The sequence below is a fragment of the Pempheris klunzingeri genome, chromosome 1 (genome assembly GCF_042242105.1).
Source record: "Pempheris klunzingeri isolate RE-2024b chromosome 1, fPemKlu1.hap1, whole genome shotgun sequence".
Classification (NCBI taxonomy): Eukaryota; Metazoa; Chordata; class Actinopteri; order Acropomatiformes; family Pempheridae; genus Pempheris; species Pempheris klunzingeri.
In genome coordinates this window covers 18,119,982-18,143,585 of record NC_092012.1, presented here as the reverse complement: position 1 = coordinate 18,143,585, position 23,604 = coordinate 18,119,982, and the positions used below count along the sequence as shown (strand labels likewise).

The 23,604-nt window shown below is 43.4% G+C and overlaps 2 protein-coding genes across 2 annotated transcripts in view; both read left to right on the top strand.

Moving 5' to 3' along the window:
- Window positions 1–16,203, top strand: part of hipk3b (homeodomain interacting protein kinase 3b) — a 39,611-nt gene extending 23,408 nt beyond the window's left edge. Inside the window, exons 4-16 of the mRNA XM_070832519.1 lie at window positions 4,979–5,098; window positions 5,639–5,725; window positions 6,242–6,426; window positions 6,517–6,676; window positions 9,179–9,302; window positions 9,402–9,523; window positions 9,756–9,880; window positions 10,207–10,374; window positions 10,473–10,805; window positions 10,897–11,043; window positions 11,158–11,420; window positions 12,664–12,803; window positions 13,387–16,203. Of these exons, the coding sequence (XP_070688620.1) occupies window positions 4,979–5,098; window positions 5,639–5,725; window positions 6,242–6,426; window positions 6,517–6,676; window positions 9,179–9,302; window positions 9,402–9,523; window positions 9,756–9,880; window positions 10,207–10,374; window positions 10,473–10,805; window positions 10,897–11,043; window positions 11,158–11,420; window positions 12,664–12,803; window positions 13,387–13,857 (2,445 nt within the window). The 3' untranslated portion in view covers window positions 13,858–16,203. The remainder of the gene's footprint in view (window positions 1–4,978; window positions 5,099–5,638; window positions 5,726–6,241; window positions 6,427–6,516; window positions 6,677–9,178; window positions 9,303–9,401; window positions 9,524–9,755; window positions 9,881–10,206; window positions 10,375–10,472; window positions 10,806–10,896; window positions 11,044–11,157; window positions 11,421–12,663; window positions 12,804–13,386) is intronic.
- A 3,898-nt stretch (window positions 16,204–20,101) lies between these two features.
- The window catches only part of kiaa1549lb (KIAA1549-like b), a 55,215-nt gene continuing 51,712 nt past the window's right edge, over window positions 20,102–23,604 (top strand). Inside the window, exon 1 of the mRNA XM_070834587.1 lies at window positions 20,102–20,321. Within this exon, the coding sequence (XP_070690688.1) occupies window positions 20,102–20,321 (220 nt within the window). The remainder of the gene's footprint in view (window positions 20,322–23,604) is intronic.

The window sequence follows — 23,604 nt, the reverse complement described above, 5'->3', positions numbered from 1 at the left end:
TTTTACCCTCTCTGTAGCATTACGCCCTCTCTTTTCCACACGACCAGTTACTTTCCTGCTCTCTTCTCTGCGCCTCTTTTCTTATTTCTTCTCTCCTCCTTTTTCCATTACCCCTGTACACTTTCCAATCAAGGCAACCCACAGAAGAGTGGGTTCAGAGTTTGTTTTTGAGTTTGCATTCAATCCAGCTCTCTATTTCAGTCTTGCCTTCAGGTTACTGACTCAGACATGGCTCCCACTGTTGAGGTTTGCAAGAACTGTGACCCATGGCCACGCCAGTCTAAATCTCCCAGAAGAAGTGTTGCACAGATTCAGTCGGGAAGGGAAGCTGACAAAGCCTTAAAAAGGCAGACAGGAACATCACAGCTGCAGAGTTTTGGACAGATGGTTTGAAGCTTGGACAAGAATGCAACATTGTCACAGTGTGTACAGTAGGAAAAATCTGTTATTTTAATCTGTGTGAGATCTAGGCCTAATGCTGCCTTAAGGGACTGGAGGGATTTTCTTTGTACAGACAGCATGGATAGGAGGGAGAAGAAACGTTTGCGGTTTAAGAAAAGAAAAACGTTTTGGCATAAATACACTAATTATGTCATGGATGATGGTGATTGATTGTTTGAATGAAGAAAGACTGAGGGCTCAAGTGACATGCCCTAACAGATTAGTCCAGTATTTGTTGGTTCCCTGGTGACCTACGTACCCTGAGGATTGTATCAGCTGCCGTCTGTGACAGTGAGCAGAATAGCATATTCATAGGCATATTCTTGTGATTGATAGCTTGTCTATTAGGTGCTGTTGGAAGCCTGCCTCCCCCAGTGGAGCCCTGACAGTGTCTTCCTCAGGACTAGACTGATCTGGGCTTACGCTGAGCTGCTTTCCCCTGCCCTGGAGCCCTATCCACTCAAAGCCTGCCAATAGAGCCTCAGTCAGATCCCTCTCTGTCTCACGCAGCACCCTACATTACGGCACTCAGCCCCACTGCACGTTGCACTCATACCAAAGTATTTTTATGGCCTGGCATCATTTTTCACTCTCCGCAGGACCAAGACAAGAAAGATAACTCAACACCTCCGAAAGAGATTTGACTTGAGTGCTGCCCCACCAGTCTAAATATGATGAATCTGTTTTTGCCAAAGCCAGTCAGCATGTTACAAAGCTGCTTTAGAGATATCTGGGGAGAGCCTCCTCAATTTAGTGAGAGACTGCTTAGAGCTGGCGGGGTGACAAGGGGGGATAGGATAAAGTTTGCTTACATAGGGAGTGTGAGAGACAATGAAATAAAAAGCAAGATAACACGTGAGAAGGAACCTGTGGAATGTAGTTTGTATTTGATAGAGATCAAAACTTACTGTAGCTGATTTGATTCAAAAGCAGTGTAAACGCAAGTGGTGGATTGTGGCAGAGGGTGTGAGTAATTCACCCTGGAGGATCCTTGTTAACCCCTATGCCTTTTAGAAACGCACTGAATCCCTACGGTTTTTTCTGTGACTGAACACCCGCCCCACATAGTAAGCACTTTGTCTCTTTGCCAAGCGTGCCTACTGGCACGCACAGTTCTCAATGTGGTCATGGAAATGCCCAACGAGTGGGAAAACCAGCAAGTGCAGTATCATAGGACTAATGAGAAAAAACAACTTCATTTTTATTTTATTTTGGTTTCTGGTTCTTTCTAGAGGAAGTACAGTACACACAGTTTTTTTTTTTAAATAAATCATCAGTCATTAAAGAATTTCAGTCATAGAATAGCATCAAGAACACAAACGTACACTTGTCTGTCCATATTCTCTGTCTTTCTGTCACTGATCGAGCTGTGGGTCACTATGATTTAACATGACAACATGATTCGAAATCCAAACCACCATCCTTTCTATTGAAACATGCTTGACTAAAGTGTATATGATTAAAAACCAAACAGTATCAATATATATTGATATCACTGGATGCCTTTAGTTTTCTAGCATCCAAACTAGCAGTTTTTTTAAATTACTTTGTAGCTTTGCCCTGTTTTATTGTGCATCTACCATAATTTATTGGTTTCAACAAGTGGAAGCAAATGAATATCTATATTTAAGTATATGGAAATAATAGATTTGAAATTAGAAAGTTAGTAAACTTCTATCACCTAAAATAAATAGACAACTGCCAGTAAACAGCCAGGCAGCTGGTGTGAGGTGTCACCCAGGGGCCAAAGGGTGATCAGGCTGGAGCTGACTGAGCCACCACCACCCCCTTCTTCCCCCTTTTCTTCTTATCTTTCTGCAAGGGGTCTTGTTCCATGCTACACAGCATATTGTATTTATAACTCGGGCTCCTCCTCCCCCCTTCCTCCTCTCTTACTCTCCCCTCTCCTTACCTCATCGCCCAGTCACTCCACCTTTTACTTCACTGGTAAACCTCATGATTCAGCCTTTGTCTTATTATGAGTGGCTATGATTAGCCCAGGTGCTGTAGTCTTTGGCATCACTCTATTTCCCATGTTTTTGTTTTCTCCCTCTTTATGCCCTCTTTTTCAGGCACCATGTAAGTGGCGTATGCCTGCTGATTTTTTTTTTTTTTTCTTTCATTTGGGACTTGGCCTAGCTGGCAACCTGGAAGATCTGTAAGAATAAGAGGATGTAGTCAGGGTCAGTGGAAGCAGAAAGGATTTGGGTTAGAGGGGGTTAGAGGCGTCACGTTCCAGTAGGATTTTTCCTGTAAGTTTGTACATGCTGCCTCAAAAATGTGGAAGAGATTCTCTGTCCACCGGGTACGTAGGAGGTTGTGGGTACATTATTCTGAGCTGAGATGTACTTTTATTTATTGCAGTGACGGATATCATTGAAATGAATCTGTTGCAGTGTGTATTGTTATCTGGACAGCCATAAACAAACGCTGCCTGCGCTTCCTGTCTGCTCTTCAGCAGGCCCAGGCTCGCTAGATAGTTATTTTGTGAAGCGGTAGCTTTGCACCAGTGATCTCCCTGGTTTGTGAGGTCTCTGCAGTGACACGCCTTCCAGGAAAAATAAGGGTTTTCCCGTCACAAGAATTTTCCCACCCACACACACTGACGGTATTGTTTTTTGTGTCTGTTGCTGTTTACATGGTGTTGCTGAACCACAGCACAGCTATAACATGGACATGAAAGAGGGGGAATTTAGTCAGTGTTCTTCTAGGGTAAAGTTTGCTGAAATGTACAGTTTCAGTAATCTTTGACTATGTTGTGAATAGGCTCAGTTGTGGATGGTAGGACAGACAGAACTTGCTAGAAAGGGAGAGAGATTTTGGTTGACATAAATCAGCATTACTGGAGAAATGACTAAAGAGCAATTCCAAAAGGAGGAATGGACGGTGGCACTTTTGGATGTTAGTGTGCCTTTAGATACACCAGGGGATCTCCACCCTTCCATCTAAATCTCTTGGCAGATGAGGTTATAATCACCATGCATGTTTTCAGAATTCCAGTGAATGTATTCATTATCATAACCTCATCTATAACCAGTTAACAGACACAGGTCCCACCCATGTTCAAATACTGCAATATGTCTATACTTTAACCTCAGCGTCAGACAACAACAAGCTACCGCTCAAGCATCACACTGGCCAGGGAGAGCAACATGAAGATCAACATGCGAGGGGCTTCCAACAAAAACAGCCTCAGTCTCTGTAGTTTTCACTTTTCAAATGTGAGGTGTTTCATGGAACTCAACCACAAACACACTCATTCACATTCAGCAGCCTGTTGTCTCTGTTTGTGTTCTTAGAGGTTTTACATTGAGCACTTGTGCCAGCTGTCCTCTTGAAAAATAAAAAGTGGAACATTGGGTTTAACATCAAGGTTTGTCAGGCATTTGATCATCTGACAAGTGAGCTTAAGACAAGAAAACAACATATGTAGATGTAGGTGGCACAACCACCAGGCGCTGTTTTCTCGCCTGTACATGGCTCACATCAACGCCGTGACATCTGCTGTTCCAAACTGCTGCTGCTACTGTACTTACCTGTAGGTGGTACAGGTTGGACCGGAACTGCTTATTCAGCAATCGTAGAGCTACAGTGTTAGCTACAGTTCAGCTAATGACATCAGCTGGATCTGGTTTTGGATGTCCTTCTTCCCCCGTATCATGCGTTTATCTTCGAGGACTTTGGCATTTTGATTCTTGATTTCTTTCTTTCTTGTTTGCTTGCTTGGGAAATTTTGTTGCAGCTATTTGTTGCAGCTTCAGGGTAGAAACTTCATATACATTAAGTAAAGGGCTGCAGACATTCATGCTTGTGTGCCTTACATCTACATTTGTGTACTTCAAAGAGCACCTGAGAGACAGACCTTAGTATTATGCTGATCTTTAATCTGCCACATAATGTGTCCAGTGACTCTGAGCTCTTTGCTCTGTCTCGGCCTCTTAGCAGTGCTGAACCTCTAATGGTTGTTGTCCTTTACACTCGGGTGTGATTGACGTCAGCCAGGCTTCTCACTGGTCTCCTGTCATAAACCTGTGTGTGACACTTTTGCCCCACAGCATCTGACTGATGGGCATCATTACGCAGCAAAGCATTTGGCAATGACACCATAGGAACCTTGTTATCAGAGCTTACATGAAAAGACCCTGACACCTTTCTGAGATCACAGTCCGTACGGGACTCTTATTTGGGTCAAGCTATTTCTCAGGAATGTGCCATGTTCAAGTTGTGTGCAGCTGTCTCCACCGTGTACGTGTACACACAGTAACTTCAACTTTGAGGGACTGGATGGTGTGATGTCACTGAACCACCACTGGAGAAATGAACAATAATGTGAAAAAGCAGCGCTCATTGTTGAAGTGACATTTTTAGAAGGAAGACAAATGTTGATCATTTAATATAAAATTGTTTTACAGAGCTTTTTTATTACACATTTAAACCAATAGAAATGTTGTTTTCTTAAGCTACAAGATGTATTTCTTCTTCTGTTCATATTCTTTTTTTCTCGCCTCCCCCCTCCCTCCCTCCTCACATCCAACAGATTCGCTACATTTCTCAGACACAAGGTTTGCCAGGGGAACATTTATTGAATGCTGGGACAAAGACGGCACGGTTCTTTTGCAAAGAGTCCGACTCACCGTATGCAGCATGGAGACTAAAGGTGAGAAGTAATTACACAGTGGTTTTATTACCACTCATTCAAAACATATAACCCCTTAAGCCTTGTGTTGCTTCACTATAAAGCTAATGGTGAAAATCATAGGACAGCTCTAACTCAATCAACAAATATTTCCTTCCTCTGGGCAAACAATGACTGCAGTTACTAATACAATGATAGCTTTGTGGAAACAACCTGAAACATGCACAGGATTAACCGTTAAGATAAAGTCTTATCAAGTCAAAGGAAAGATTATACTCTCAGTTGCTTCATACACTGTGAATCAGCGTAGGGTTCTACAATGATGTCTTGCTAATGAGCAGAGGAAATACATTTTAGGAGCATTTAATCATCAATTCTCAGCTCTTCTCCTTACTTAAGAATCACAAGTTGTGAGCATGCAGGTTTTTCTATGTAAGACGAATGAACCAGTTTATGGGAACATAAACGGTTAAAATCATAACGCAACTGAGCACAGCAGCTGCTTTACTGACTTTGGTTCTTAAATCCCCACTTGACTTTTTTTTTTTCCCCCCTCTGTAGTCAACAGATGAGCATGAGACGGAGACGGGAATGAAATCAAAGGAAGCAAGGAAGTACATCTTCAGCTGTTTGGATGACATAGCGCACGTATGTTCAGCTTCTCAGACCACAACGCATTTAATAGGACTTCAGAGGAAGTTCAACATCAAATGTGTAGAGGATGCAGGCTGCTAGGCCTTTACCAGAGGAAGTACAACTACAGCTGCACGAACAAAATAGAGTGTACACGTGGTATTACTGGAAAAAACAAGGGCTCCTCTAAGCTTAACTTCCCTTCAGTTAAATACTAAAACCAAATCTAAAAGTGAAGGTTCAGGTTTCGCTCACAGCAAAACAGACCACAGGTGGAAATTCCCCAGGCAGGCGCCAGTGCTCGTACTGGTCTGTACTTTTGTAAGTCAGCAGAGATTCTAGCGAATTCATGTTTATGACTAATTGTTTGTCTTCTTAGACAATGAGCGTCATATTCCAAAAATCCTTTGACACATCATACACAGTGCGCACTGTAATGTAACATTTCTCATGTGATGCCTTATTCTCTGGAAGTACAGCCACTTTGACCCTGTTTTGCGTAGTTTTAATAGTAACGTTTCTGTGTTCCAGGTGAACTTGGTAATGAATCTGGAAGGTTGTGACTTGCTAGCGGAGAAGGCCGACCGTAGGGAGTTTGTGGGCCTGCTGAAGAAGATGCTGTTGATTGATGCAGAAGAGAGGATTGCACCTGCGGAAGCTCTCAGCCACCCCTTTGTGACAATGCAACACCTGCTCGACTTTCCCCATAGCAACCAGTGAGTCCCCTTTGCCTCAGATTTTCAGACATGTCATCATTCTGACCTCGGTGCTTAACTTCTCCTTAACTTCACTCCTCTCAATGGCAGTGTTAAGTCATGTTTCCACATCATGGATGTTTGCTGGACTCGTCCCAGCGCGTACGAGGCTGCAAACAGAAATAAAGGTCCCTTCGTCAGACCTGTGACCACAACCGCTGCTGCCTCTGTCAACCACCCATTCAACAAAATGACCGGCGTCCACGCTCAAGTAAGCCCTCCTGGATGTGTTTGTATCATGATCTGCAATTTCTATCAATGTGCAGTAGTGGTTTTGTTGCACTCATTCCACCAGCAGCAAACACTTAAAAACAAAGAAACCAACCAATTAATTCAGGGATGCACACATTGTGAAATTGTGGGCTGGCAGAGATATTTAAAGCTGATGTTGTAGTTTATTTAGTTTTTGTCCTTTTTTTATTCCCCTCTTTTGCCAGGGGAAACAAATCTTCATTATAAAAAAGCTGAATTGTTATAAAGTCATTCAGCTATTCATAACACCATCTGTGAATGAGCACTAATCCAATCATATACATTTATGAAACAAACTTCATTATAACCTTCTTTCACATGAAACAACCTAATCATGTGAGGGCTCTCTGTCTCTTCGGCGCTTTCTCAAATGCTGTGGTTATTATGGACCGAGTCTTGGTCGTAGTGGTTTGTGCTTTCTTGGCATCCAGTTCATTTCTCCATTTTGTTGTGCGCTTTCAAGTAATGGTTTTGAAATGAGTGATGAGGTTTGACGTGCTAACATTCTTGCTTGTTGCACTTCCTCTTGAAATGTCAATGGTCCATATCTTACAAATGCACGTTGCTGATCTTTCTCGGAGACAGTGCAGTGCTCTCACATGGCCGACAATTTCTGTCACTTTTATTTCACTACAAAGCACACAGCACCGTCGCCCTCTTACATTATACCAGAGTCGCGTCCAGCCGCGGGCTTCTTCTTAAAATCAGCAGCTGATGTCCAGGTCCGTCCACAACTAGCCAACACAACATTTAGCCAACGCAAAATTGATGTGACACAACAGGTAAACATCAGCCACTGCTGTCAGTGAATGTCATCCTATTTGCTGATGGGCAGATGGCGGTCAGCAAATTGAATATTGATAAAATGGTGCATCCCTAAATCAATGACATGATTATCTTCTTTATTTTTCTTGATGCATTTTTCTTGTTTGAAAAAAAAACAAAAAACAAAACACCCTGATATCTGTGTGACGAAATAATCACAGATGGTCTGGGTTATTGACATGCAATGTGTGGTCTGTTCATCTGCTCCTGTGAAGACTGATTATATAAACAGTTTCCTGGCCTTTATTGCGTTTGTGTATGCTGACTTACCCACCTTATTGCGTCTTAGCACCGCTGTCATGGCAACAAAATCACATCATGTTTGTAAGGTCATGGGAGCAGTGTTGTTGCTGAGGAGAAAAAGGGAGTTGACCCTTTTTTTGGCATCCAGTCTTTTAATGCAAAACATCTTAAAGTCAACTCAGAAGCCACAATACTGAGGACTGATGCTTGAAAAGATTGTGACACTTTATTTGTAATACAGTCTAATCGTGACTACATGTGTTAAATCAGTACAGATACCAGAATAATATTAAAAGGCTTCCTGTTCAGAACTGAAACATGAAGAAAGGATACCTGGTTATGCACAATAAAACTGCTCAGTTGTAATTTCTGCTTCCTGCACGATAAATTGTAAATCTTCCTTGTTCAGGAGAATTTAACAGGGAAACATGGTGGATTTTTAGTATGATCCTCTGAAAGGTTGCTTTGTGTCTACTGTCATGTGTGTGGGGGCTGGGCTACATGTAGGAGCTGCAGCAGAACAATATAAGCCTAGTTCACGTTATTCAATAAGTATGATTATAGGCAGGCACGAGCGGAGCGAAGCAGAGGCACATGTTTGACTGTTCTTTGTGCGATAAGAACCAAAGTCACCATTGTTTGACAACATTTTAGTTTTCCAGCCTTAAAGGAAAAACTGACCTTGATGAGCCAGGATTTGACAGTCAATTTGTGTGCGTGTTCATATAAAAAGGTTTTCAATCACATGTAAGAACAACAGATCAAGAGCACAATTTCAACAAAATAAAAGTATTGATCAATACACATTAAATGGTAAAGGCTCAGTATTTGTATAGCTCCTTTCTGGTCATTTCAACTACTCAAAGCGCTTTTACGTTACATCCTCATTCACTCATCATTCATACAGGAGGAATCTAAGTTGGAAATTATTCTTTCACACACATTCACAAACTGAAGCTGCTTCAGGAGCAAGTTGGGGTTTAGTGTGTTGCCCTAGGACACTTCGACACGCTGACTCATAGGAGCCGGGGCTCGTACCACTGTCCTGATTGAGGGATGACCCACTGTTTGAGTTGATTAGTAAGCTAGTTGGCCTTGAATACTTTTTGATTCAGTACCCTGAAGTTCCTCTGGAGTCAGCCGTGTATTCTAGGTTATGATGATCTTCCACAAGTTGAACCACCATTTTCCCATTGTAAAGCCTGGGTTAAGGCCTGAAGCTAACCGATTAAACCGCTAATCTTTCATTACAGGACAGGTTCCTGTTCTCTGACAAACAGAAAAACAGACTGCTCTCGGCAGAGATATCGCCATCTACTGGCTCTTCAATGCTACTGTTGCACATTTTAATACCTCAGAAAAGTTCAGTCTTGTCCCTTTTTCCTTTTTTTAGGGGTTAGCCCCATCAGCCCCCTCAGTGATGCACCCTGGGATACCACTGCAGACAGGAAGTGGCCAGTTTGGATGCAACGATTCATTTCAGCAGGCACTCATTCTATGTCCCCCAACCATCCAAGGTAGTAAGTGTAAATCTTTACTTCACTTGTTTATTATTCTTTCTAGTGGTTAGACTAAATATTTTGACGTAAATGTTTTCCTGTTCATTGTCTCTGCAGGAATCCCCACCAACACAGCTAAACCAGCAGGCTATCCTGTTCGAATGGAGGCTTCGGTGCCTCTGGTCACTCAAGCACCCCCCATCCAGCCCATACAAATCAGACCTGGAGTCATCACACAGGTAATCGTGTAGCAGGGATGGGAATGATGGTAAATGAGGTCAGAGTACATAGGCTGAGGTTAAGTGTAGATCAGGTGTGTTTGATAGGTGCATTTATTTCCTGTTGTGCATCATAAAAAAAAAAGTTTTTGTGTGTGTGTGCGTTAATGAAATCGAAAGCTAATCTTTAAATGGGGGTCATTGAGAGGAAGGTTTCAAGATGTAACTGCTTTCCTTCTCTGTGCTTCTACAGGCCTGGTCCAACCGTGCACAGCAGATCTTGGTGCCCACTTGGCAGCAGGTGACATCAGTGCCCCCACCACCAACCACTTTGGCATCTGACACTGTGGCAGGCTCACAGAGATTGGGTGACTGGGGGTAAGCAATATTTCTCTTTCTCGTTTCAAGAGATTACAGTGCAGCTTCTTTTTGACACATTATTCATGTCCCTTCTTGATAGGTTTCCTATAGTTTCAATATGTAGTATTAAATAAAGCTAGATTTGTTAGTGCTTTATTTCCTTTAGTTGCTGTGTACACCCTTGGGAATGGCTTTAGTGCTCTGATACAGCACGCTTGCTCCCCTGAATGTTAATGATCGATGAGTCATAAATGTCCTTTGGGACCAGTGACTGAGACCATTTTGTCAGTAATGGTGCTAAAGGCTTTTGGCTCAATTTGCAATGTTCTGTTTTCTTAATGCAGGAAAGTGCGTCCCCATGGTAACCATTACAGCTCCATGATTGCACACCCTCAGCCGTTCTTAACCAACCAAATGACCATGTCCACCCACCAGCCAATCAACATCGGCATTGCACATGTGGTGTGGCCACAGCCAGCTGCCAACAAGAGAGCAAAGCCTTGTGTGAACAGGTACGGCACGTAGGTTTCTGCCCTTTGCAACTAAAACCCCATGTGCATCCGCTAAAAGGCGTTCTGCCTTTCTGAAAATGACTTGTTTTCTTCAACAGGGGCAGCAACTTCTCCCAAAACACAAACATCCAAAATTTAGCATGCCAATCCCCAAAGATGGCCGATACAGCAAAGAATGTGGAGGAAGTAGAGGAGGAGGAGGCCAGATGCCCAGAGGTAGGGCGCACTGCTAGGGAGGAGCAGGGAACAGAGCGGGTGGAGGAGGACGACGAGGAGAACTGCTGTAAAGTGGAGCCAGACTGTGAGGAGCTGTCAGTTTCGCAGGAGCAGCGGCAGGCCATGGTGATCTCTGACCTTGCTAGCCCGACTGTTAGTGTTATCAGTATCAGCAGCGACGAAGAGGAGAGCACACAAAGACACTCGATGGGGGAGTGAGTATCAACCGTCAGGTTCCTTCTAGCAACATTTCTAGGTTGGTTCTAAAAATGCTGTGTCTTATTATTTTTGCCTCTGTGCTCACAGGTGTAAGGGTAGTGCAGATTGCGAGGCGTGCCAGAGCACTGTCAGTATGGAGAGAGTCTGCTCCCTCAGCAGTCCAGACAGCACGCTCAGCACCAGCTCCTCGGCCTCGGCCCAGTCCAGCACATCACCCTGCAAACACCCCAACAGGTACGCTCAACGCAGCCGACCCAGACAAATGTTTTTCTCGCTTCCACATTAGCTGCCACACCACAACAAAAGAGATGTCTGAAACTTCCCTCATCCCTGGTCGCCCTCTTGCAGCATGTCAGATGATGAACAGGAGAGTGGCTGTGACACAGTGGACAGCTCGCCTGCCTCAGACGCCTCTGGCCATAGCAACAGTCCATTCACAGAGCGGCGCTTCATCGCTGGCAGCAACCAGAACTGCGAGCCCCGTGTTGCGTGCGTTGCCCCGGAGACGGAGCCCAGCAAGCCAACTGTTCGTACCGTCGTGGTGCCTCCAATGAGGGTGCAGAACAACAACAACAACAACCCTGTTGTCAGTGAGGCGCATGGCAACACAGGTAAAACTGAGAACACAAATACATTCAGTCTGTCAGACTTTGAATTGACCTGAGTTAACGAATGTATACCCGCAAGCCTACAGACTAAAGAATGTGCTTAGTTTCAAGCTTGAGTACTACTGGAAGTAGAAGTGGCCAGTAGACTATTAGACCCAGATTCTCTCTAAACCTAAATTAGCATGTAAATAAAGCAGGGGACAGGACACTGATGGTGTTAGCCACTCAGAAGACTAGCAGGTGCACGAGGAGGTCATGCTAGCTCAAAGATCCAGTCATCGCTGCTGCTGTCTGCTCCACAGGTCACATGGCCTGGGATTACGCTGTCTTTGTAGGCCACAGAGGTTCTCACAGGTGATTATGGGTGACCTGCCCTGATGTATCTGCTCTGATCTCTGGAGTGGATATTTGTTTGCTGTCAACATTGCTTACTCTGGCTCTAGACTGACTCAGAGAGTGTGGACGTGCACTTCTCAACGCTACATAAGACATGCGTAATTGCCCCAAAATGTTTAATGTCCTGAATTCAAACATTCAAAACATGGATGCCAACCAGAGAACATGGACGCATGTTTTTCTGGCTGTCATAAACAAATAAATGTTTGATGAATGTTTGCTTTCAGGCGCTGAAATGGAGTTACGCGTGCTATATGTAGGGTTTACAACAGCTGTGGTCGGTGGGACGTCAATGTCCCTCTCAGCAAGAGTTCACTTTATAGGTCTTTTATTGTGGAGGGTTCAACCGTAAATCCTCTGAGAAGAAAGTCAAATCGTCTGTCATGTCAAAGGCATCTCCCCTCCCAATCCTCATACTATTGCAACTAAAGCCCCACATAAAAGGGCACAGCTTGCTATTCTAGTGCTACCAGGTGTATTTATAGCTGATGTCTGACCCCACTATAAGCTCTATGAGCAAGCTTAGTTACCAACTCCTCCCACATCCCCAAACATATCTATTTATAATCACCTAGATCATATTCCGAGGACAGATGCCACTATATTTAAAGGTTTGGAACTGATCAAACACAGCTGAAATCAAGCCTACAAAGCTTCCTGCCACAGATGTTGCCATTTCTGTGGTTGTGGTTTGATCCAATCTTCAGTTGCATCTCTTTTTGCTGTTTGCTTTCTATTGTTGACATTGTGATATTGATAGTCAGACAGCAACTTATGCACGTTAACACATGTCATGTCCATCTGTCTGTGTGTCTCCGTCCGTCCACCTTTACATGACCTCCTCCCTCAGTCTTGGAGTCTTCATGCCAGTCCAAAGGCAGAGGCATTCCTGGGCGACAGCATCACCACTCGACTCCGATCCTCAACAGGCCGCAGAAGATCACCCCTGCATTCCAGCCCCAGCAACAGCAGCCTATAGGCTTTGGGCAGGTGAGCACAGGCAGTGAAACAGCCACAAACACATGCACACAACACACGCAACTACTTATATTCCATATGTTGAGCTCAGAGAGACAATGGGGACAAGTCCCCTTATAACTGTCCTGTCCCTTTTGTGGAATGTGAAGAAGTTTGAAGTTTGCAAATTGCACCAGAAAGTCCAGTCTCTAAAGTGGTTGTGACAACACTCTGTGCATTTAGGTGATACAGAGCACAACATTTGAATTGCTTTCGTTTTCCTTTTCATATCAGAGCATCCGCCAAGAGCACACGCTGTGAATGGATCTTAATTCATCTGCCACAGTTGCTTTTTTTGTTAACAAATCTACCAGCTTCGCTCAGAGTTGCTCACAGTTGATGGGTGAACATCTAGTACGACTGTGTGTGTGTTTGAAGGCATTTTACTGTCAGTGAGAATGAATGGAATATTGTAATTTTAGACGCCCAAATTAAGATGAGGTGCATGTCAGGGTAGTTAATGATTGAAGACACAACAGGCCCACAGTGTGGCGGCACCTAGCGGCTCAAAAAGACAAACGGTTGATGAACCGAATATTGTTCTTCTCCTCTTCAGGTGCAGCATTTCGGTTCCTGCCATCAGGAATGGAACGGCAACTTTGCCCACCGGAGACCACAGGCCTATATCCCTCCCACCATGCATGGCCACACATTCACCCTCTCCCACAGCAGCCCAAACCACACTACGGGCCCCCACCCCCACCTTGGGGGCCACCCGCACTCCCAGCCCACCTTACTGTCCTACCCCCCCTCTGGTCCTCTGGTCACAGCTGCACCCGTGGCCCACCTCCTGGCTTCCCCCGTAGCCTCCCGCCCCGTCCTCCAGCCCACCTACAGCATCTCCCACCCGGCAGGCATTGTGCATCAGGTCACAGTGGGCATCAACCCGCGGCTGCTGCCCTCCCCTACCTTGCACCCCCAGGGCCAATTCAAGCCCCTATTTCCCCCGCACTCCTACATCGCCTCGCCAGCCTACGCCAGTTTCCCTCTCAGCCCCACCAAAATAAACCAGTACCCTTACATCTGAGCACGGCTGCCCAGGTACCCTTCATACCACCCGAGGGCTAAGTGAGCAGTTTCTATCTTAAACCACAAACATGGTTTTCATTTCCAAAACCATGGCACAACCACAGAGAAAGCAAGCTATTTTTTGAATCATGTAGACTTGGGTGTAATTGAACTTCAAGCTTTAAAAAAAACAACAACACGAGTTCCAATGGTGGAGATGATTTGGGCAAAAATTAAGAAGGAAATAATGTATGAATGATTGAATGAAAGAATGAATGAGTAGTTAAACTCACACTTAATGTGTTTTGCACATTTGATATATATCTTTGCATTGGATCTTCTACGAATACTCCTCAAAACAGGTAAATAATTGGGGTGGTGTTGAATAGTTAGACTTTGCACCCCTGATCCCAGCTATTTTTCTATATTGCCTTCTTACGTGTGCAAGACACATTCATATTTGTAAAGCCATCCCACTCTCTAGCTCTAGATTGAAAGATGCACACATTGTCCACAGTGTATGTCGTACCGCGTTTGAAGTATTTGTACCTTTCCGGTGTCTTTTGGTGTTAGCAATGTCAAGTCAATTAACCGATTTTAAATAGGGTTGTTCCTCACGCTGCATGTGGTCTTGCATGAGCAAAAATGTAAACGGAAAGATGCATAGACGTTGCTCTTATTGTTCGTGTCACAAGACTCGCTGCATTGTATAACTGTCCCCAGCCATAGTGCCTTACATATTTGAGGTTGTTAATGTTACTACTTATATATGACTATATACATGAATATTAATGTACTGGACTGCAGCACTTGAAATTCCAATCGGTCGATGCATCCTATGTGTGAGTATATATATGCACATGTGTATATGTCCATGCATAGCCTGCATTGATGTGATGTATCGCGGAAAGCGGTGCTTATTTTTTGGAGTCGGTGTATATTTCAGTGTGTAGTGAGTTACTTTTCTGTTCTTTCAACAAGAACAGCATGCTTTGCTGTTGCGAATGCTTACTGTTTCATTAAAAATGTTCGTTTTTTTTTCTTCTTTTTTTTTTTCCGTTACCCCTTATCCCGAATGAACTAGTGTACAAAGTGCAAGTACTGAGTATTGCTTAATATTTGATAATCACTTTCTATTTAGTGAAACTATTACTACAAACAGTATTTGTACTGTTTGACGAAACTGCAATACAATCTAAATAGTCGTTGATTATTTTTCTTTTTTCGTCTCCGTATTTTCATTTTGAGTGTTTTCACTTTGTTTCTTAGATGTTTAGAAGTGTGGTGGGCATGGCTTTGATTAGGTAAGGAAAAAATGCAAATTAATTCACGGTATGGAATCTTCTAAGCCTGAGCAAACCATGCAGTATTTGATATACACACATATATGGACATATATTATAGAGCTAGACTATTTAGTACAGATGCTTGATAAGGTGTGAGTTAATTGTGTGCAATTCTCTCATTTATGCATGTGTGACAAAGTTAACTTTTTCCCTTTACATTATACCATTTGTTAAAGGCTTAAGGCTTATCGGTGTCGACTGCTTATTTTATACATTCCGTCAGGGAGGATATATACATATATATATGACGGTAGCACCAGTCCATATATATATGTAGATATGCTGTGTGTGCATTTTTTTTCTGTTCGTTTTACTAGTTACGTGTGTAATTGTTTTGTCTTTTTATTTTCAAAATGAAGTTGCTTGTGCAGCACCAAAGACTGTAATTCATTTCCTGAGCAAGGTAGCTATTCTGTTCGCATAGACCTCAGTTATACTGTAGTTGTAGAATGGGGTTAAATTAAAACAAACAAACAAAAAAATTGTATTTAAAAAAAAAAAAAAAATGGCCGAGGTTTTGTCTAGCTTATTGGGCAATTAATAAGTCGTATCATTTCTTCTTGAATGTATCATAGATAAGCTGCTATATGATGATTGCCACTTCAATAGCTGTGAAATTAGGTGATTTCTCTGAGTTTAAACCTAGCGTTGCTATTTTTGTATAGGTCCCTAATTATCTGAAATAGAAGTGGTTTTGATTTTTGTGTTTTGCGTTCATATTTGGAGTGTCATTGTAACTACTGTATTGCTGATGATGAACATTAGTTGCATTCGTTGTTTCTCGGGGTGTGTGTTTTTGCATCAGTATTTTATCCTTATTAACCTTTTGGGCTCATCACTGCATATAAATGATGTATCGATGTAACTTAATTTTTGTATGTTTTCATATTGACGTTTTGTACACATCTAAGAGCTGTAGCTTGCAGGATTGATTTAACTTTCTCATTGTACTACCAGTACTCTTTGGTGTGTTGCAGGAGCACTGTGAGATGCCAGAAACGAAACAAAAAAGAGAAAAATCCATCGTGTTCATTGAAAAAGCTTCAGTAATGTTTCCACCAATCGCACACAAACACCTGCCACTAAGCACTCATACAGGTAGTCAGGCTTGTAAGGGTAACGGTGATTAGACTGTGTGTCCAAAAAAGAAATTCAGCCCAATGCCTCTGTTCCAAAATAATGTTTTACAACTTGTTTTACTGTTAAATTGATTTGAACAAACATTTATTGCAACCTTGTAACTGTCCAATGTCATATCTGGCGAGAATATCGGTTTCACAGTTGGATATTCTAAACTGCCTTGTGTTCAGATCGCTCTCCCCTTTATGAGTCTCTCATATCAAAATGATGGTTTGTCAATGCAAAACTGTGGCCATTGTTATGTGTTCCTTACTGAAATTGAGACAGTGTGAGCAGCACTGTGTATGTGCCTTGAGATTCAGAAAGTGAGAGTTCAAGACGGTGATTTCTATTTGTAGAGGAAGGCATAGATAGAATCCAAAACCAGTCCATAACCGTATAGAGTAAACAGACTTTGAATGGCCACATGACCAGGAAAACAAAAAAAAAAAAAAACCCAACAAAACAAAACACAAAATAGGATTTCATCACAGTGTCTTGTACTCCTCTGATCAGCTTATAGACGTGACAGAGGACACGTACATGGCGGCGGCCGTCCTCTTGTTTCTGATAGCCGCCACCACTCTGTGATAACACACCAATAAAACGCACGCACGCACACACACACACACACACACACACACACACACACACACACGTACGTACACTTTGAATGACACTCACTCTGGCTGAACAGCAGATGCAATACTTTACATTGTGCGGTCATTGCACCACCAAGTGTTCTTAGATAATCTCCATGCTTTACATTACCTTGCATGTACACCTAAGTTGCTTCACTCTGTCTGCCTAGAAGCTGTCCGCTCAGAGCAGCTTTTCCACCGCGCAAGCTGAGGCTCGGCGGGAGCAACCAGAGCACAGTTGACAACACTGGGCTTTTTTTAAAATCAGAGGAGCCATGCTTTATGTCCAGGAGTCTGGATGCTTATTCTGTGCTCTGAACGGAAAACTGCTCGGTCAAGGAGATTATTGTGGTTTCTCTGCACAGTCAGTCATGAGTGCAATACTTCACATTGAAACACTGACATTGATGTGGTTGTATGTTTTTTGATAGCTTTTTTTTTTTCTTACCTGTATGTATGCTTTACTGATCATACTCGAGTATCACTTTGGGAAAGAAAGCTTATGAAGACAAGGCATGCACTTGGCAGATTAGTGCTTGTAATAGTTCCCCAGTAATAAGCATGTGAAATGTGATCTGTGTTTTGATTCCTCCAAAGGTATTCACCAGCAATGCGCCTGCATAAACTCTCCCATACTTGTTAGGAAAAGAATGGATGCAAGAGGAGAGAAATCTTAAAACTGTTTTTAATTTTCCACATGATTGACACCTTGGTTTATGGATAACTTTTTTTTTTTTGAGGATTCATGTAACATTTAACAGATAAAACAGTCGTTTGTAAAATTACTACTATTACAATTATGACTTTGATATCAGAAAAAAAAAATCCTCTGCTGCGGTATTATCCTTTTAGAAATGTTAATTCAGGGTCTGTCTAAATGTGCTACTGTGTTACTCTTTGATTTAATGAGGTTTGTTTTACTCAAGCTCTTATTTTCAGTTTTCTGGTCATCTGTATCAATTTCAGAGTTAATTCACACTGCAAGTTATGGAATCATCTGTTTAGATTGCTCATCAATAGACTTGATCATGAAATCTGAACTGTTACTGTTTTAATACCTGTAAACTTTTTGTGGCTTTGTTTTTTTTGTTTTTGTTTCATTTGCTTTTTTTATTTTGTGCTACACTAGTTTGCCATGTAGCAATTGCACTGTGCAATATTTACAGTATGAGGACTGGGAAAACTAACTCTATGGATGTGATGTCTATTTACAGTTTGCGATAGTGTTTCCTCTCTAGTTCTCAGTGATTTAGGTGTGACCAAGCCTTCTCTACTTTGTCACATTAAGCGGGTTTTCCAGGTGACTCTTTTGGTGAGTGTCAAAATAAGACTTTATGGTGTATTATTGTTAAGATTCACTTTGAATTAAAAAAAAATCTATTGATGCAGCTCCTTTTGTCTCGGTCTGTTTTTTGCTTCATTTCGTTCATTCAGGTCCTTTTCTAGTATTGAACACACGGACTAATGATGATGATATGAGACCGCGCTGGTTAGTAACTCTGGCACATCATGCTTCAGTTTGCAAACTGTTAATGATTTTTATTGTTATTGATCAATAATTTTATCTGTAAAATATCTAAAAACACTAAAAAAAAAAGGGAGGCGTCTTGGCTCCAAAGAAATGATCCTGAGTTTTCTTACAGTCACAATGCATCTTTCATTGTAAAAAATGTGCTTCATAATATCCCAGAGCCCAGAGTGGCATCTTCAAATCCCTCGTCATGTCTGGCCAACTGTTAAAAATTCAAAGTTGTTACATTTTTAATTATTCTTGCAGTCAATCGATCAATCAATCAATCTTTATTTATATAGCGCCAATTCACAACAGCGTTATCTCAAGACGCTTTACATGAAGAGCAGGCAGCAAGTCTTTACATCTGAGAAACTGGAACCAAACAATGTTGAGTGTGTTTGACATTTTCAGGATGAACTGGTCATTCTCTGGAGTCCTTTTCTGTCAATCAAATAATTGACTAGACATTTCTGCTCCAAATACAGAAAAGAGGTCCATAAAATCCATAGAACACATAAACAGACATTTGAACATTTCAGGACACTTTTCCACTATAAGTGCATGTGCTGACGAAGACCTAATGTAATTAATGTAATATAATCAAAAGCTGCAGAACAACTTCTAAATGGACCTTGTGGTGATATTTTCTCACATGAGTAATATGGGCCAAACACCTTTCACCCTGGATTCCATGTAAAACAAACTTATTTCTAAATTAATCATGTCGCTGTAGTTTCAAATGATGCAAAAAAACTTTTCTCCACAAGTAGAGATCATTTCCAAAAGAGGTTCTTTGTGGAGAATTCTTGCACCGTGGGGTTTGACTGGGTCACCTTTGAGGCCTTTACATGCACTCTCTTCACCTGCAGGTTTGAGTAGTCTGGTGCTTTTCTGGGTCTGTGCTGACATCTTGTGGTGGAAAGGTGGAACAACAGCCGTGCTTGTAACCACACGATCGGATGCCGAGGAGGCAATTACTGCAGTCCCTCAGGACAGACTGCACATGCCTGTTAGTGGAGGGGGAAGAAAAACTCTGAAATCGCTCTTTTCAACGTTAATCCACCGTGTGGCCGAACGAGCCTAAAATTCCCTCTTTTTCCTCTGGAGTTCTGCATGGCGTCATTCCCCCCAGCAGAGGTCGCCCTACAAGCTGCTCTCTCCTACTTCCTCCCGACAATTAACAGCAGAGACTAATTTCCTCACTCTGACCAGAGGGGTGTTGCACTTTAATTATCCACCCACCAGCTTCCTCATCCTTGCGTCTGTGGCCAAACGTCACCTGAGCGGACCTAAACGCCTGCCAAGCATCTGCGGCAGGTCTGACTGAGGCTCTTTACCTCCGACAGCTAAATGTCAAACCCTTGGCAAAGTGTGCGCGCCGCCCTGCGCCACACGGCGGTGAGGGCTGGACCGAGCGCAGCGGAGCGATAGGGCGCATTTCTTAATTTCCCTTCACGCCGCTCTCCACCCCCACACCCCCCCACCACCACCACCAACCCACCCCACACGCCCCCCTCCTCCCCACCCCCCCTCCAGCCCTGGACACACGACGAGACCGCGGGACCGCTGCGCTTCCCGTTCGCGCACGAGGATTGATCCAATGTATTATTTACGACCGAAACTTCAGCAACTTATCCACTGGATATGGCTCCCGGTTTGAGGAGTGGGCGGACAGGTCACCCCAAAGTGGTGGGGGCCGGCGGAGCGGAGCCCGGTGGGTGCTCGCCGCGGAGGACGGATGCCGGAGGACAGGGGAGGTGTTTGAGGACCAGGTGGCGAGCCGGAGCAGCGGGGATGCTGGGAAACTGTCTGCTGTCTGTGGGAATGCTTTTACTTCTTGTCCGGTGCGCTTTGGCCGCAGAGGGTAAGCACCGCCGAGCTGTCTGCTCCAACATGCCGATTTTGTTGCATTAACCTCAGTCACATCCAGGCTGCACTGCCGGTGACATCTATTGTGATGAGTTGGAGCATTTTTGGGCGGAAAGCGGATCTTTTGTTTCACCCAGGCAGCGTTTTGTAATCATTGCACATTTATTGCTGCTGGGTGCGTGATTCACAGGCTGAATGGATGAATGCTGTATTTTTTTTTTTTTTTAATAGAGAACAAAAAACTTAACTATCTGTGATCCAGGCACCTTTAAGCTCTTGGCGCGTGCAGAAAGGCTGTTATTGCATTGAAATTTGCGCAATCAGAGTTGCGTCCACGTTGCTGTTATTCAGCATTCATTCCCACACCGGCCGCACTGGCATGATATGCTGTGTGAGACATGGTGTGGATGCTGGACTGCGCAGGGTTCGCTTCATGTGATGTAACTCTCTCTCTCTCTCCCCCCTCTCACCTACTAATCTTTCCACCTGAGCCTGAAGCCAGTCTACTCTTTTGTCTCTCCGATCAGGTTGCGCTGCACAGACCTTGAACCTCTGCCTCTCCTCTGCAGCTGGACTCACTGCGAGTCATCTCAGCCTCAACTTGGTCCTGCATCTCAACTTCACCTCCCCTTTGTATTGCTATTGGCATTTCATTTTGTTTTTGTTTTGGGTTTGCATTTCCACGATAGAGGATATTCAGCCCTGTTACTGCACGTAACGAGATAAAGGGAATGCTGGAAATGCTGTGCAGTCACAGGACAGTCAGTGTTTCAGAGCATCTGGGTCAGCACTAATGACACACTTACTGTAGCCCACTGTAGGTCTGGCTGTCTCTGGCAGCATGAGAGGCAGCTGGGGTAAAGCTGGCCGACATAGCTGCCCTTCAGCCGTTAAAGAAAAGGCTGCAAAAGACACTTAGTCTCTGCACGTGCACTGATTTGGCTGCGTTATCACCACCCCCCCGCCAACATGTGACTATCTACACCACCTCAGTATGAATGAGGCCATACAAACCCTCAGTGTGGGTTTGAGACACTCACACACACACCTCAAAAGGAAGTGCATCCAACAGCAGCTCCATCACCTTCTCTCCAGCCTGCAAACTGCGTTGTAGTGGCTGTGGTCTCACCTCCTGCTGATGCACTGCTACAGTAGCATAGTCTCCTCCTCCTCGTCCTCCTCCCTCCCTCCCACCTCCACCTCCTCCTGCTCACAGTCAGCACATCCATTCTTAAACACATGAGCCCAGCAGCAGCAGCAGCAGCAGCACCTGAGCTAAACAGTACACACTGGGTGAAAGAGGCACACCAGTACCTCTAGTATCGACCATCGCCAAGTAACTGTAGTCTTTTGTGTTTTTGAATGAACTGGCCCGCTGAGAATGAATGTTGGATGCTGCCGTGTTTCACTGGTTGACCGAGTGTTTACCGTAGTAAGTGGGCTGTCTCTTAGTCGTGCTACAGGTTTGGAAAATGGAGGTTGTCCTTCTGAGCTCCAAAAGAAAAATCCTGGGTTTTCTCACAGTTACAATGTGTGTCTTTTTCATTGAAAACCTATCATGTAATGTAGCACGAGTCAATACTCAGATTCATTGATTTCATTGATTTCTTTAATTAAGTGTCCTGCGTGCGTATGGGCTCGCAGGACACTGGACAACAGCAGCATCCAGGATGTTCACACATCGAATCATTGTGTAAAATTCCACACATTTGAAAAGATGAAACACTTAAATAGTTTTTACACTAAAGAGTTTTTACATTTTTCTGTAAGGCTCACCAAAATAAAAGTCTCCTCATTAAAGAGCCAACTCAACATATTACCTTTAGATGACAGCAAATCTGGATTCTTTTACATTTTGTGTTCAGAGTCACTGTACATCGGGCAGTGAAACCTAAATTCATCCCCGGCACCAGCAAGATCACAAAAAAAAAACACAGAGGTGCTGCTTTTCATGAACGCATTTACATTCAAGGTACTGGTTCTTCACTGAGCACACAGGAGCTCCTGTCCTCTCTGTAAATTAAATTTTATACATAGTTCAATAATCTTCTTTGATCTGAATGCAATTTTCTAAGGTTTGGCTTAGTCCAAATCTCCTCCTTCCACGGCTCCTTATGGATCAGTAATGGGATACATTATTCATTGTATCGTAGCCCACATACTGACCTTAATCAGGTAACGGCCATGATGTGACCGATCCGCATCAAAGACCTTTTCTTTGTCCGTGCCTTTATAAAATTATGTGTTTCCTCCATCAGTTCCATTCATTAAGAGACAGAGAGCCGCTGATTGAGTTTTTAGTGCCACAGTGATCCCTGGATTCGTATTATCTTGCATAAAAATGCAGTGAGCTATCTTGATTTTTAAATGTATTAAAAAACAGATCATTGGTATTAGACTGAACTGCTAAATATCAGCTTGCTGCAGACTCATCTGTATCAGGTAACACGATGTTTTAGTACAGAAATGCCAAACTAAGTTTGAGCTAATTAAGAATTTAGTGTCACCATTGCAGAATTTGTTCTCAAGAGAGCGCCGACAAGTTGATATTTCAGCTCTAAAATGTTCTGTATCTTCGTCAGAATTCTTAAAAAACAAGATTTTTCTTTTCATGTTTAAATATTTGCTATCGGCCAATAGATCTTTATCAGGTTTTTTTAAACATCAATATCAGCATCAGCCTGAAAAATCCAGCATCAGTCAGGCTTTAATGCTGTGTGTGTGTGTGTGTGTGTGTGTGTGTGTGTGTGTGAAAGATTTCCTGAATGAAAAACATCCTCAGCTGCTGTGAGCTGGTAATATCCTGACTCACAGCTTCCTCCTGAGTGGAATCAGCACAACATGTGGTTACTATGGGAACGCCAGTTTTTGTCCATCATTAACCATTTCCCCTTTGGACCCCTCAGAGGTCAGTGGAGCAAGAGGGCAGTGCAGGGTGCAGTGCGGGCATCCTGGGTGATGTGGCCGCAAAGATGAAGCAGTCGGATTGATCTTTAATTAAGTGGCAGGATCTTTTGTCTGCGTTACTGCTCTCTTATTAGCACAGCTGCTGAAATTACACTCAGCAGCTTGAGGACGCACAGCAGTGCGAGCTGAGCAAAGGCATCTTTGATCCTTCCACAATCGAATGACTTTCCCCCTGACGTCAGCTCTGTTTACTCCTACTACCACAGCGCGCCCGTTGCTTATGAGTGCTGACAGCCCGGTTTTGACGGGGGTTAACCTCACAGACCTCTCGCTGTATGAGATGCTGTCCCTGAGCTGTAGCCAGTCATCAC